Source organism: Eucalyptus grandis, chromosome 8, assembly GCF_016545825.1.
Source record: "Eucalyptus grandis isolate ANBG69807.140 chromosome 8, ASM1654582v1, whole genome shotgun sequence".
NCBI classification, from domain to species: Eukaryota; Viridiplantae; Streptophyta; class Magnoliopsida; order Myrtales; family Myrtaceae; genus Eucalyptus; species Eucalyptus grandis.
The window spans coordinates 19634406-19650416 of record NC_052619.1 but is presented as its reverse complement, the minus strand read 5'-3'; the positions used below and the strand labels follow the sequence as shown (position 1 = coordinate 19650416).

Below are 16011 nucleotides of genomic sequence, written 5' to 3'. Positions count from 1 at the left end.
CTAAATTAAAATTATTGGAAGAAGACGTGGTTTAACTTGTTGGAATTATCGTTGGGAATTTTTCCCTTTTCCCTTTTCCAGTTTTAATTTTCTAGAACACTCCACTGCTGCTGAGGAATACCAATTTCACAGTTGGCAGTCTTCTTCCTTCTTCAGTCTGCAGCCTCCACTCCCCTTCCAAAGGTGAGCACAGCTCGGGCCGGGATTGCGAAATGGCGCCCGGCAAGAAATCGAGGAGGAGCAAGAAGGAATCGAAGAAGCTGAAGAAGCGGCGGAACGCCTCCTCCGCCGCCGCCGCCGCCGCCGCCGCCGGCCCCGCGGACCCCAACACCAGCGACACCGATTGGTGGGACGTCTTCTGGCGCAAGAACTCCCCGTCCCCAGGTTCCCTTCTTTCGTCTCGCCCCGCGTCTTTGAATTTTCCCTTTGATGGTTCCGGTCGCGTCGGCTTCTGGGAAACCGGCCCATCTCGCTCGCTTGGCGAAAAGGATGGAGCTTTTGCGGTTTCGCGGATTTGGGTCGGAAAAAGGATCGGATTTTGGTTTCTGGGTTTTGGTGTTGTGATGCGGTGATGGTTGACGGGACGTGTTTCTGCATTGTCGAGTGCAATCTAGCTTGCGTTGCCGGTGGAAAATGTGAGCTCCGTGCGATAGAAAGTGAAAAAATGTCTGCCTCTTGGTTTGGTTTTTCTTCTGAGTCGGTGATTTTTATTGGCTTTTTCTTGATATTTTGGGGTGGGAGCTAGATTTCAAATTGGGGTAGGACAAGGGTCGAGCTCTTGGCTGCATATGGAGGAGGGGAAACTGGGCATTGAACGGTTTCAGTGGAGTTGGCTTGAAGTCAGATGAAGGCATTGGAGTTCTTCGACGTTTGTGTTCTGAAGATGTTTAAAATAGATGTTTAAAATGTTTGGTTGACGGGAAATTTCTTGAAGGACTTTGAAGGGAAGGCAACTCTTGTTAGAATTAAAACAGTTTCCTTCCGTTGTGTGGGTTCTGAAAAACCCTGAAGCAATTGACCTGCTAGAACTGAGGGAAAATAGCCTCATAAGTTATCTTGCCTAGTGGCTCTCATGAATTTTGATCAAGAGACTTGAGCACATTGCATTGGCTGTTCATTTCACGATACTCTTCTGGCAATCAGGCTAGGCATTTCAAGTGCTGTTTAAGCTGCTAAAGAAATTTTAAACAAAGTCACTGGGGGTGAGAGTAGAGTCATTAGCAGGTCAGGTATGGAGAAGTCACACATCACCATTCTTGGGATTTGCTTGTGCATTAAGAGACTAGGTTTCTTCAACCTTTTGCTGTGGAAACCTGTATCTGTTCCTTTCCTGCCAGTGGATGCCCTCAATAAAATCTTTAAAGGGCTAAAGTTGAGACTCTGTGGAAGGTTTACAGGGCGGGCATAGGAATGAGGAGATCAGGTACCGTGCCACACTAATGATCTGCTGGTGGTGTTCTGGTGGATGTCCCTGTGAGGAGGATATGTACTTTGGTATGGGGTTTGAGGCAATTTTCGATCTGTTTGATATGTAGAAACTCTTACTGTATGGTGGAGTATATAAAGTGATGGATTAGATGGGAGCCTATTGGTCAATTTGCTGGGTGCGAAATTTAAGAGTAACCAAAAGTTAGGATTGCATTGTGCAGAAGCTTTGGAAAGAAACTAGTGAGGGCTTATCTTTCAGCACATGTCCGACGTCCACAAGTTGGCCTGTTTGGAAGAGCTTACCCTTTCCCACGTTCACCACTGCAAATCCCACCTTCTGTGAGAAGAGAAAAGCATGTACCCATGCCCACACAATCTGCACCTGCTGCATCCCATTTTAGGATTAGTTGAAAATTGAGTGAAGGCTTCCTTGGTCTGCTAGATAATGCTGATGGTGACTCCAAATACCATCTGGGGCTGGACCACAGTTAAACATTCACTTAAATGTTATGTGATTTGCACCAATGAACCTCACATACATACACCCGGGTTTCATAGAAGACTAGGAGATTGATTTTAAATGTTGATTATGCATGAAATTGAATAGCAATCATTTTTTTTTCAGATCATATAGTTGAATGTTGAGTCTACAAAGGCTTTGTGAGTCTGGTTTCTGGAGGTGGATCTGCTAGAGGGATTTTATCACTTGCATCCTGTTCAAGGTTACTATTTTAGAAAAAGAAAAATTGGGTGGTTGTTTAATTTTCTAGATCTCATGATTTTGAACCTTGACTTTGCATTGTCACTCATTTTAGTGTCTCCAGACTACATTTGATTCAAGGCTAGTAACAGGCAAAGGGTTCTTTTGATTAACAGATGGTGCCAGTCCTTCATCTGGACAATTCAATCTGTATGGCATCAGACAGGAGTGAGTTTGTTTGTGGCTTAACATGAATTAGAGCAGAGATCCAGGGGGACTTTATGATGTGGCTGGTATGTGTCATTTCAAGTGCATATATTGGTTGATTTGGAAAAGAAGTGGAGACTCTGGGGGTAGGTGCTGGTAGGTTGTCCATCATGATGTATAGTTCCATACATTGAATCAATTGTCTGAAAATTTCTGTTTGATAGTTGTCCTTCATCTAATTGACAACAAATGTTTTTCTTGACCTTTATGTGAGGACTAGTCTCTGCCCTTTAGATAAACTTTCTGTTGGCTAACATGTCTCGAAATAGGAAGGACAATAATTTTTCCATGAGTTTTGATTCTGAAGTGCATTAAATTTCTGTGGTAGTCGTACACTTTTAATTGTTAGTCAATCTTAAAATGTGGCTCTACTTTTAGGTTCCGCAGTGCCAGAGGATGAGGCGGAAGGATTCAAGCATTACTTCCGGGTGTCAAAGGAGACTTTTGCCTATATTTGTTCCCTCGTGAGAGAAGATCTTATTTCTAGACCACCTTCAGGACTAATCAATATTGAAGGGAGGTTACTTAGTGTGGAAAAGCAAGTGGCAATCGCCCTAAGAAGGCTAGCATCTGGGGAATCTCAAGTTTCTGTTGGAGCTGCCTTTGGAGTCGGACAGTCGACAGTCTCTCAGGTGACCTGGAGGTTTATTGAAGCACTGGAAGAACGCGGCAGACACCACCTTAAGTGGCCAGATGCCTCTAGGATGGACGAAATAAAGGCCAGATTTGAGGCATTTTGTGGATTGCCCAACTGTTGCGGGGCCATTGATGCTACTCACATTATCATGACCCTTCCAGCTGTGCAAACTTCAGATGATTGGTGTGACCCTGCTAATAACTACAGTATGTTATTGCAGGGAATTGTGGACGATGAGTTGAGGTTTCTTGATATTGTTACAGGTTTGCCTGGAGGAATGATAGGGTCCAAACTCCTGAAGTTCTCTGGGTTTTTCAAACTCTGTGAATGTGGAAAACGATTAAACGGAAATACAAAGACTTTGATCGAGAAATGTGAGGCCAGGGAATATATAGTTGGTGGCGCTTCATACCCTCTCCTTCCATGGCTTATAACTCCTTATGAAAGTGATGGAAATGGACTTACAGGATTCCATGTCTGATTTTAATGCTATGCATGAATCTGCAAGATCACTTGCGGTGAAGGCATTCTCGCAATTAAAGGGAAGTTGGAGAATTCTCAGCAAAGTCATGTGGAGGCCTGACAAACAGAAGCTACCTAGTATTATATTAGTTTGCTGTTTACTCCACAATATCATTCTTGACAGTGGGGATAAGTTGCATTCCGATGTTGCTTTACCCGGTCACCATGATTTTGGCTATGTAGAACAGGGTTGCAAGCAAGTTGATCCACTGGGAGTGCATTGAGGGAAAACCTTGCTAAAAACTTGCAATGCCGACGAGAGAGTGTTCCATCAAAGTAAAAGAGTCTCTTTCATGTATACACCTGGAAATTATTATGAATAGTTCTCACCTAACTTTTCAGTTCAACCGACCTTCCTAATGTGCAGATTCAGTTTCACTTTTCCGTGTGGAGACTAAGAGGTGGTGGACTAAAAGAGTCTGCACTCTTAGTTCACCATCTTTTGGCAGGTGTTCTAAGTACATTATGAGCCTATCACGAATCAGTTCTATCATCTGAAAATGATCAGATAGCTTAACCATCATATATATTGCTTGAATCTCTTTATTGGTCCTGTGATGACATTTTTCAGTGAACTAGATTTTATGGCACAGTGGCTCGCTATGACTGAGTAGAGGCAATGACACTTATGACGCTAACTTGAATCAGCTTATTACAGAATGCTTCAAGTCCAGATGCATGAATAATAATGATGAGCATTTTGCCTGCATTGCCTTTGGGGCCAATTTCAGTGGCACTGTGTATTAGCAAACCCCATTTTAATCGATAACAGTTTATCTGTCTGTCCTATGTTTCTACTATCTGGTATTTTGCCCCTACTGTATGTGCTTGTGTGGCTGATGTAATAGAGAATTGTGCTTAAATGTGTCCTACAGTGAGATCAGATTTCTGTCTCCATGCAAGCCCATTTCGAGAATTAGGGTACATTTGGTAATTTGGTAATGTTTTTGTTAAAAAATTGTTCTAGGGAACATAAATAGTTGTTCCGGGGAATAATTTTTGAATAAAAGAATGCGTTTAGTAAACTTGTTCTGAAATAGAAAAAGAATAGGAGCATGCTTGGTAAACTTGTATGGTTTTTTTCGTTTCTTTCAATTTTTTTAATATTTTTATTTTATTTTTCCCTTTTTCTTTTCCTTCCTTTTGGCTGGTCGTTGACCTCGGCCATGGCTAGCGATTGGTCGACGAGGGCCGGCAGCCTCGCTCACCCACGGGAGGCTCGTCGGCCCAGACGAGGTCGAGCCTCACGGTGGTGGGCGAGGCTCGCCGCCTAGTGGTGGCCCGGCAAGACCGGCCGACACGTTGTCGGTGGGTGGTCGGACGAGCTTGAGCTCGCCTGCATCTAGCGAGGCCGAGCTCGTCGGCCGGCGCGAGGTCGGCCTCATCTCGCCGGGCTAGCGACACTCTGGTGAGGTCGTCGACCCTCGACGGTCACGCTGCCATGGCCGAGGCTGGCAACCGGCCAAAAAGAAAAGAAGAAGAAAAGAAAGAGAAGAAAAAAATAGGAGAGAGAAAATTTGTTTCTCGAAAGTGTTCCGGAAACAAGAAATAAGTATTTTTTTTATTGTTTCTGTTTTAAAGTTGTTCCCTGAACAAAAAATAGATTTGAAACAAAAACACAAACAAACGCGTTTATGTTCTTTTTTGTTCTCCGGAACAAAAAAAAAAAGAAAATGTGTTCATGAACACATCTGGGAATCACAAACAAACACACCCTTAAAGGATAGGGTGGTCTGGTTGGCTACTACTCCTAGCATATTCTCTGTTGGCAGTGCATGAAGTATTTTTAAGAACTCGGAGCCAGTGAGGTTACACGGCATAAAGTCATTTCGTTTGTTCCAAATATTCCAAACCGCAGCTTCATTTGCTGGTTGGCTATATTGAATAGGCTCTCTACAGAAGATATTTTGCCTAGATGGTTCAACTCGGTTGATACCAATTTTGTGTTTCAATATGCTTTCCTCAGAGACTGGAAATTATTTGAAGTGATGCCACACATCTAGGGTTGTGTATGATGTAACCAACCAATCATATTACTTGCATTCCATGCACCTCATCTTATGTGGTGCTTAAATTTTGTGATCATTCACTTTTGATTGGCATATCATGTCACGTATATCACTCCCACATAACATAATCATCGCACCAAATAACTTCATGGATATGCACTTGCTGGGGAAATATGGCACCGAGTCTATACCAGATGTGGAGTGCAAAGGGCTTCTCATTTCCGGAATACTGAGTTGCAGTAGGTGTCTCGGTGTGCGAAAGGCAAATCACTTTCATCTGTCATTTTCAATGTTGCTCGGCAAGCTGCAATTTATAGCATATGGGCTGCCAGGAACTGGAAGATTGACGAAGCTGAATTTCATGTAGACAGCAGTGTTGTTTTTCCAATTGACGTAAAAACTGGTGAATGTCTGGTTTTATCTCAACATGTTGAGCTATGTAGGAGCTGGAAATTGATGCAACTGTTAGTACGTTTGTAATAGTCTTAGGACTTTGAAGTTATGAATGAGATCTCTCGCTTACACAGCCACCAAAAATAAAATAAAATAAAAAGTTACCGTGATTATAAATAATGCAACTTAAACAGTACATGCAAGAAGAAATCACTGAATTTTCTTACTCTACTTGAATTTAAGAACATGCAGCTCTGGCTGGACTGTGAAAAATGAAGCAACCTTCTTAGTCAAAAAACAATAAGCAATCGAGAAGCCATCAAGAAATTTTGGGCGCTAGGAGCAGCCAATAGTGCATGAAAATTTGAGAAGATTGTGCAGAAGCAAGAAGCAACCATGATAGAGCGGCCTTTGATCTTTATGTTCTAGAGTTTATACCGAAGCTTACTGCAAATTCTTCAAATGCAATCCCACTTTCAAAGTTACCTAAGATGGAACATGTAGCATTGTACATGCATTGATAATGTGTCCTAACATATAATCGAAAGCATGAGTAACAGCGATGACCTTCGACATATTTCTTCATATATCTTCCCAAGACTTCAGAAAGTCGACATAGAGCTGAAACGAACAAGCCGGTGAAACATAAAGGAGCTCTAACTTGTCTCTTCCTAGGATAAGGCCTGAGATATACAATATGATCCCTACAGTAAATAAGATAATGATCTCAGAGAGTTGACAGAGCTTAAAGTAACAAAACGCTGAAACGTATGGAGCTCTAGTTAGTGTCTCTTCCTAGGATATGGCCTGAGATATACAATATGATCCCTACACTAGAGAAGATAACGCCTTTCTCTGCTAAATACGCCCATTAAACTAACTCTACTTCTGCCATTGCTCACTGCCTTCTGGACGGGAGTTGAACGCACGAGCAAAAGGGAGATTTCTTTCTGCTCTGTGGGTTTCTTGGTCTGCCACTTATTAGATAATCCCTAAGCAAAACTCTTGTCTTTCGGTCGACCACTCTGGTTCTTGTTCTGCACTCTTTTTCATCATCCATCTTCAGCAAAAGGAATTGTATCTTCTGCACTTCCAACTGAAGCTTCCCGATTTTCTCAGACCCTCTTCGAGCCTGCTCTGAGATCAGCCTCCTCGCACAACCACGATCATCTGGATCTCTGGTGGATTTGCTGTCACAGGAAGATAAGCGCCTCTCAGCATTTCTAATCAACTTATTATTTGAGTCGGATAATTTGTTGATGGTCGATTGAGCTTCTTCCAGCTGCTCCTTCACATTGCTGTACTCGAGGCCTTTTTCCATTCTGTTCTTCTCTGTGTTCTCCACCTTCCTCCTCAGATCCTGCACTGTTATTTGCAGGTTTGTCAGCTTCTGAGCATTAGTGTTAAGCCTCTCTAATATTTTCCTCTTGATCCTTGCTCGACGAGGTTCTGTCAAGCTCTCGGGTATCTCTAATTTATCAACGCTGAGATCCTTCTCATCAGGTGACTCTCCAGAAGGGTTACAGGACCTCTGTTCCTTATCTGCTTCGACAAAGTAATAGTCGTTGGGCATATCAAAGGTCTTGTGAGCTTTCCCGACTTTAAGATCGATAATCCCACTTGAGTCGCTGGTCTCCCACAGCTCAAGCATTCGATCTTCAGCCTCAACTGAGTCAGTCCTACGAGCCCCATAGGGCAAATGTTTGGAAATCTGGTCGAGCATGATGTCTTTAGTCAGAAGCTCATTCTCAGTCAGAGACATCTGAAGAGTTGCTTTGCGTATCTTCATGTCATTATCAGGTCCATCACCACGTCTTTCCTTTTCTTTTTTTCTTGGGACATGTTTCTGAGATCTGGTAGATTCCAACTCCTCCAATTTGGCATTCGAACTCAAGATTTCCAGAACAGTCGGATCCTCAACTTTCAGCAGCGTATCTCCAATTACCTTGATTCTTAATTGCAGGTCCTGCATTGCAGAAAAACAATCTGGCACCATCAATCTTGTATTTCCAACAGATTCAGAAATCCCAGATTGTTGTTGTGTCATCATGTTGATTTCCTGGTAACAAGGGAATATAAACAAGGACATGAAATTGGAGTCACATGATAATGTACTAGCAAAATAAGCAAACAATAGTTCTCTTGTTTAGCAAGAAGATTTCAAATTAATGTCCACAACAGGTTTGGATAGAAAATAAAGGATAGATGATCAAGTTTTAAGGCCAACAATTTCAGAAAGATTTCAAGCAAAGGGAGTGCAGAAATTTCCCGTGGACTAGGACGACAGACAGACAAGTCAAATTATTTTCAACAAATTTAAAGAAAGGAGATGTAATGAGCAGATCCACTAGCATGTGGTGCGTTAAGGGCAGGGGGAAAATTACCTTGACAACTTCTCTCTTGGACTTGTAAATATCTTTATGGACAGTCGTACAATTTTCCAATGAAGAAATACATTCCGCCAAAGAAAGTACTCCTGAAACGTAAGAAGCAAGCTGAGTTTTCAGTCCGCCATTTTCTCCTTCCAAAGCAATGATTGTTTCTTTTAGCTGTTCAATCTCCACACGTCTCACTTCACTTGCACTTTGATGGGCTTCATTGAGCTCAAGAATTTCCTCCTTGAGAAATGCTTCATCAATCTTGGAGGTTATCAGCTCAGCCTCCAATTTCCATTTTGCTTCCTGAAGAAATCTCGCCTCTCTGGTCCAATGACTCAAATCTTTAGACAGTCTGAGAATCTGCTTCTGTTGATGCTCTCGTCCTATGTTGATATCAGCATACTCTATTTTCAAATCCTCCAGCTTTTTCAGCACCTCTAGCTTCTCATTCTCGATTGCTCTCAATATTTCGGATTTCAGCACTTTTTCATTGTTGATTCCCTCTGAGAACTTCAGCTTCAATTCTTCATTTGTATCTATAACCTTTTGCAGGCCATAGTTCAACACATCGAAGTTCTCAGATTTGATTTTTAGCTCTTGATGAAGGGCATCTCGTTCTATTGCAAGCTTTGTGGCCTCTAGTTCCACTTGCTTGAGCAGTGAATATAGGACTGATTTTTCGAAAACCACCCGGAGATTTTCCTCTTCTAACTTAGAAAAGGATTCTTGCAGATCTCTAATCTTTGTCAGAGTATTCCGTATATAATCATGGTCAAAATCCATATGGTCTTCAAACTCTTGACACGAACAGATCTCAAGAGTCTTTGAAATCCGATACAATGCCAATCGTTCTACAGTCATTTCATCAGACAAAAGTTTGAGCTCGGCCAGATGTTCAAGATTTTCACTCTCCAAGTAAGAAATTTGCTTCTGTGAGAATTGCCATGCGTCTACTAGAGTATGATATCTGAGTGAGAGTGAGAAATACTTCTCCCGCAGATCCTCCAGGAATTTCTGCAAAATGAAGATCTGCATGTGAGAGTCCAAAGCTTTTTCCAGTTCCTCTTCACATTCTGTATCTTTGCTCCGAGCTTCTTGCTGCAGGTGAATGATCTGGCACTCCACATCAGCTAACCGGGTCCTACTCAACTGCACAGAATTGTAATGATCCTCAATCTCTCTGTTCAAATCAAGCTGCAGATTCTGGATGCTCAAGATCAAGGATTCTCTCTCCTCCTTCATATCCGAGTAATCACCTTTTAATCCCTTATAACTGCTCACCAGGCTTTCCAGTCTTTGCTGAAAGACATTTAACTGATATTCCAGCTTTTCCTTCTCAAACTTTTCCTGCTTGTGCAAGACATGCATATCTACTGCATTCCTCACTTTGACATGTTCTTTTTCAAGATCCACATATTCATCATTAAGCAAATGCTGAGAAGTATCGTTCTTCCCCATGAGTTTGTAAAAGTTGCCAATCATACTCTCTATATAAGAAATCAGACTGGACTTATATGCCAGGAGAGATTCACAGGATTCTTCCATTCCCTTCAATTTAAGCTTATACTCTTCCACCTCAGCATTCAAATCCGAGATTCTATTCTCCAATAAGACAGTCTTCTCCACAAGCTTCTGGGAGACTTCCAGTTTCCTTAGTAGAGCGATTTTTCACTTTGTTCTAAATCGCAGCACTTCTCAAGCTTTGAATTCGTATCCATCAACTCCATGAAAGCTGACCCCAAATGCCCCGGATCGAGACCCACTGAAGCCACCTGCTCCATCACTGAGCAGTGCTTCTTTCTCTGGTCATCCAGTTGCTCTTTCAGGTAGTAAATATCTTTTTGAAGAGAATCTCGTTCACCCACTATGGCTGCAGTCTCCGCTTCAAGTTTGTGCATTATTTCTCGCATGCTCAAGATTTCATCTTCCAAGTTTTTTACCAACAGTGATGAAGCCATATTGACCTCATTTAGATTCTTCTTCTCCCCACAGGCCTTCCAGATTTCATCCTTCAAACCCTTATTGTGCAATTCCATGTCTTCTAGAAGCTGAGTCTTCTCCTGAAGCTTCATGGCTAGGGATCTCACCTGTTCCTGAGTCTCAAAGTGAAGATTATGTAGATTCTGAAAGGAAGTTTGAACCTCAGAAAACCGTAACCGTTCTTCTTGCACACAAGTCCAGAGCCTTCCCATTTCCTTCTGCTTCTCTGTAGTTTCTTCACTCTGAGCTTCCATTTTCTTTGTCAAAGCCTCCAAAGCAGACTGCAGAGTCTGATTAGATCTCTCCAAAAGAAGACACATTTCTTCAGCTTTCTTTAGCTTTGTCGAATCCTTTTCCCGATCAGGATCCAACATTTGGGCCTGGTTTCGCATAATTTCCTGCTCGAGATTAGAAATCTTCATCAGCAGATTGTTGCAACGTCCAGCAGCAGCTTCCTTAATCTCTCTGTTATTCTCCTCTGCACATTTTAATTCATCTTCCAGATTTGATATCTTCTCGAGGCAGTGGTTGTGCTGAAGAAGTGCAGCTTGTTTTTCAGCTTCCACCCTTGCAAGATCTTGTTTTAGAGTGTCGGCCTTAGTTTCAGCTTTATCAGCTCGCTGCTTGATTTCATCCACCTCTTCTTGGGCACATGACACAGTGTTCTCAAGAGCTCTTAGTTTTTCTAAAGCCAGGTGGTACTGAATAAGATTGCCTTTCTTTTCGGCTTGTAGATCTGCTAGCTCTGTCTTCAAAGATTGAGCTTCTGCCTCAGCTTCATTGGCCCTTCGAGTAAGTTCCACTTCCAATTTTGATAATCTTTCCAGACTCTGATGAAACTGAAGCACGTAGACTTCTCTCTCAGCCTCCAACTCTGCAAGTGCTTGGTTCAAGTTCTGAATTTCTTTCTCAGTATCACCTGCTCCCTCAAGTTCGCGTGTCATCGCATCATGCTTACAAGTACATTGTGCACTGTATTCTTTTTCTCCTGCATCACGACACATGAGGACCACATTTTCACTTCCTCCTCCAGAATCAGAAGTCTCATCGACCTGTTTCGACTCATTTCTACTTCTCATACCCTTGAAATCTTGATGCACGGCTCCATTCTTCTCACAAGCTTGGAAGTAAGACAGAGCTTGCTCCAAAATATCCTTGGGAAACTCATCACTGTCAAGAAGCGCTGGCTGGACTTGGTTGGGAAACGCTTCCGCCATAGTTTTGTGGGCCTGGCACAGAACTCCTGTGGCGTGATCATATCTCTCAGCTAATCCACGATATGCTCGGTAAAACTCTTCAACCAAATGCAGAAGTTCAGGCCGTCTCTTATAGTACATCTCTGCTCGTCTTGCGAATGAGTCAGCATCTTCCTCAATGATGTTAATCATCTGTTTGACTTTGGCATCCACATCTGTTCAAAAGGAGAAGGATAAGTACATTTAACATCATATGCAGTCACGATATTGCGATGAAATCATAAGAAAAGGTCTGAAGGTAGAATATGCACTACAAACTGCACGATACCTCATGGATTGTATGCATGATTATCAAACTTTTCAAAGAAAGTAACCAGAAATTTTCGTTCAAAAAATTGAAATTCTAAAGTTTTCAGGCAAACCAGATACTAGAACTAAATTTAACCAGTGCTTGAGACATTGATTAAGATAGCGGCCAGCCTTCTCTCCTAGGTCATTTGAAAACTCACTATCCTGTAATGTGAACTTTACTGCTTAGCTATAACACTGACAATAGTGTTGCAGGACCCCTTTCTCTAATTGATTTTCAAGCAAATTTCCTAGTCCAAGCATACAACACCGAAGGAAACATTAAGTTGAGTTGTCAATTCTGTGTCCCAGAAGCCGTGCTGAGCGAAACCATAAGCAACGGAACCATACCTGTAAGATTTTCCACGAGCCATTTGGAATTCTTTGGGGTAACGTGACTACCCCACCACCAAGAATACATCCCTTTAGAATCTTCATTTGCAGTGGCGGCCATAACTCCAACCAACAATGATAAATTTTCGGCACACTTATCTTGTAGTCCCACTGCAGTTTTGGTACCAACTGCTACGTGATCCTGTAGAGAACGAAAAAGATCTCTCTTTATCTTGAGATGCAGATCTACCAAAATGACACAAAATAAGACAACTTTGCTTCATTTTGCTACGAACACAACGCCCACCAAAAATTATTGTCAAAATTATAAATCAAGGGGCAGTAAGCAAAGTACCGGATCAACCGCATCAAGTTCCAGGAATCAGCACTTCTTCATCAATTGATAACAGGTTTACCTGATCAAAAGAGAGTTCATAGGATCAGAACCAACAAAGAAAAAAAAAGATTTGACAAGTAAGGATTTTAACTAGGGATGCATAAATTCCTCATTCACCATGACGTAATCAAATCGCATACCATAAAGAAAAACAAATGCTTAGATGAATAGGCAAAAAGAAGCCCACATTGTCGTCCTCACATCACAAGACCGAAGGGGTTGAGAAACCCAAAACAGAAAAGGAGGAGAAAACGAAAGCTTTCTCGATTAGTGCAGAGAAATCGATCAACCAACAGAGAAACATTGAACCATCAAACGAATAACTGTACCAGCTCCTTACCACGAAAGAAGAGAGTTCAAACGCTGAGCGAGCTCTCCAGGAGACTCCTCAGCTCCTTCCCACGAAACCCAACGTTCAAGAACCAATATGACCCAACACCCAAAAAAGAAGAGAAAGGAAGAGAAAGAGTAAAGCCTGCCGCACAAGGAGGAGCGAAAAACAGAGCTCACCAAAGCTAACAAAAGATTCCAATTCCTGAGGCCTGTAAGAAAAAAAGCAAAACTATAGCACAGCTACTTTCACTGTTCGTGGTCGCAAATCTCAACCACACTGCTGGGTCAGATCTCTCTCTCTCTCTCTCTTTCTAAAGCACACTCACACTCCCTCGCTCTACTCATTACTGCTCGCTGCTCGCTCTTAAAGCTGCGATCTTTTTTAATGGGGATTTTTATATTGGGCGAGATAAAGAAAATTCGTTCTGGGTTTGCCGAGAAAACAAGGGAAAATCCGAGTGTTGCGCCATGACTGTCGTTTTGCGAGTTCTCGGGAGAGAGAGGGCGAAATGACGAGCCTCGCCATGTCGAGAAAGAGGCCTTCGACCCTTGTCGTCTTTTGTCGTGTCTCTGTCCGACGAATGTTTGACCGCTTTCATCGTAAATGCGCAGATCACGATATTGTACGGGAATCGCCAAAATCGAAAAGAACAGGGTATTTGGACAACATAGACAACGAAATAAAATATTTATGGATTATTGATTTGCCAAAAAAAAAAAAAAATTATGAGATTCTTCGTATCCCCATTTGGGGAGGTACAAAACAGATCGCTCGAATCAAAATCATCCAGACCGGACGAAACTAGTTGATTGGGTCTAGTTCTCGAGAATGTCGATCCGATTCTAGATTCCTAAAAGTGAAAATCGATGTCCAAACGCGGTTCGATTCCCAGTTTAAAGAAGAAACTTGATCGAATTGCTTTCATAGATTTTTTTTATTATTTCTTAAAAAATAAAAGTAATCATTTTATATTTCTTTATAAGATATAGCATTAAATAGTGAAAAAAAATTATCGATTTCATTGAATCGGATCAAAAACCAATCACTCTTATCCATATTTCTATATTACAAAGCAAAATTTTGACCAAAAATAATATTATAAAGCAAATTCTCTATTACTTTCAACTTCAAGCTTTCATCTAAAAAATTTCAATAAGTGAAAATGATTGGTTAAAAGCGTTCATATAAAAGTTGCATAATCAAATAAACATGGTAAATGACATGTGAAATTTAAATTCAGTCGCCATCAATCTCGTTAATTTATGTTAATTTCCTAAAACAGTCAAGTTTATTTCTTTATTAATTGATCTTTTGCATTTTTTTTTGTAACGCTCATCTGTGCTTGCCTATTTTGCTTTCTCTTATGTATTATCTCACTTCTAATTATGTAAAGGAAAAGGAAGTTCTTTTTTTTTTTTATATAAATGAAACCTTCCTTTTATTTTCCTCAACACTCTCACTTCCCATATAAATTGTAAAAATAGAAAAAAGATTCACAGATAGCAAAGTCAAATCTGCACCTGACTAGCACTAATTTAATTAGTGTAACGTTAATGACTACTGAGGAGAAAAATGAAGAAAACAATTTAGGAAAAATTACGATTCTCCAATGTTTTTATTGCTAGAAAAAAAAAGGAAAAAAAGGAAAAAATCTATTTTATTGCCTCATGTTATGCACAACAGTGCCTCAAAAATCGAATTATTCCAAATAAAATACAAAATGACTTGTTTCATGGAAAAAAATAACACTGATTCGGTTATGGATGCACCAATTTGTGATGTGTGAGGAGCCTTTTTTTTACAACCAAACAAAATATGCATTTTGAATTTTCATGCAATTTATCGATCAAAGTTAGACAAAGTCACTCGGTAAAAAAAAGATCATGAGGATCGATCCAACCATCAACCACATGACTACAATCAATCAATCCTCCTAAAACAAGAATGTAGAAAAAAAGAATATAAAAGACAGAGAATAGAAAATACTAATCGCGCTTAAAGAGCACGAAATTAATTATTTAATCCTCCTGAATAAGAAATAAGAATCATTAAGGGACAAAAAGGGAAAAGGAAGAAGAAGAGGAAGCATCGCCCATCATTTCAAAGCTGAAAAAGGTCATAAAGGCGTAGTTTTCGATTGCTTCCACCATAATTCATCTTTTTTTTTAGTTTCATCTCATCAATAAACAGTAAAAAGAAGGGAAGGTAGGACAAGATTAGGGACAGAGACAATCACCTTCGCTCCCAAGCATTAGCTTCGCACTCTCATTGCTCATCGAGCACTTGATGCACTAAAAAAAAATAATATTTCGTGTGTGTATTATCAAAATCAATAATGATGTGTGATTTATAAATATATAATCTCTTGATTTTTTTATTTTCAATAAATGCCATATATCTGGCTGAAATCTCTCCCTTTTCATAGCCGTTGTGGGGGAGGGGGATACATGGGTATGTGTTGTTTTTGCAAATCACGAGAGCTGTCGCTAATGATTGATGATTTTCGATGGCTTCCGAGTAAATGTTCCTGCGGAAATCTTGGCGCTGACATTGAAGGGGCGGTAAGGTCAAATTGCGTCGAGAATGACGTGACAGGTGTCGCCATCGTGGAACAGAAGGATTCTGGTGGGGCCCCATTAGGGCATGATGGACGGTCTTCGGTTTCTTGATTTCGTCCACGGCCAATTGGGGGACGTTTCTCCGTACAACTCGGACCGCGTAACATCATGGCTTTCACTGACTGTTTGGAATTTTTTTTTCTTTTTATGACAGTTGAGCTTCATGACGCATAATTGAAATTGAGTTGGGTGCCACTCTCGTAGCTTATTTATTTATTTATTTCTTTTTGCTTCTTTCTTTTTATTTTTTATGCAATTTAATTATGTGACTTTCCCAATTTATGCATCATAATCTTTTCCCAACCAATGTAACACCGATAGAGGGTCTAATGGATTGAGAGCAACCCCTACGGTTCTCAAGTAAGGGCCGTCTAAAAGAGAGATCAATGAGCATGGCGTGATTAATATTGACAATAATAAGTGCGAGTAGCTTGTTCTTGCCTAAGGGCATATGACACCTCAACAAAGGTT

At 41.0% G+C, this 16011-nt stretch overlaps 3 protein-coding genes across 5 annotated transcripts; 1 reads left to right on the top strand and 2 right to left on the bottom strand.

Annotated features, from left to right (window-relative positions):
- Positions 1-118: 118 nt before the first annotated feature.
- LOC104456961 (protein ANTAGONIST OF LIKE HETEROCHROMATIN PROTEIN 1) lies at positions 119-4049 on the top strand. Its single transcript, XM_010071866.2, is given in 3 exon segments — positions 119-384; positions 2774-3489; positions 3491-4049. Coding segments are annotated over 3 exon segments (1176 nt in total). The 5' UTR covers positions 119-212; the 3' UTR covers positions 3779-4049.
- Positions 4050-6510: 2461 nt separating this feature from the next.
- On the bottom strand, positions 6511-9983 carry LOC120286356 (protein NETWORKED 1D-like). The gene is made up of 2 exons (XM_039299354.1): positions 8341-9983; positions 6511-8015 (listed from the first exon to the last, which is right to left on the bottom strand). Exons 1-2 carry the CDS (start codon positions 9877-9879, stop codon positions 6855-6857), a joined length of 2700 nt encoding a protein of 899 aa, XP_039155288.1. The 5' UTR covers positions 9880-9983; the 3' UTR covers positions 6511-6854.
- Positions 9952-13439, bottom strand: LOC104456962 (protein NETWORKED 1D). Of its 3 annotated transcripts, none has more exons than XM_010071868.3 (4): positions 12918-13439; positions 12547-12607; positions 12210-12393; positions 9952-11725 (listed from the first exon to the last, which is right to left on the bottom strand). In XM_010071868.3, exons 3-4 carry the CDS (start codon positions 12310-12312, stop codon positions 9987-9989), a joined length of 1842 nt encoding a protein of 613 aa, XP_010070170.2. In that variant the 5' UTR covers positions 12313-12393; positions 12547-12607; positions 12918-13439; the 3' UTR covers positions 9952-9986. The 3 variants fall into 3 exon arrangements, with proteins under 3 accessions (XP_010070170.2, XP_010070169.2, XP_018717187.2); XM_010071867.3 differs by having other exon boundaries at positions 12929-13439; XM_018861642.2 differs by having other exon boundaries at positions 13099-13439.
- Positions 13440-16011: the final 2572 nt, after the last annotated feature.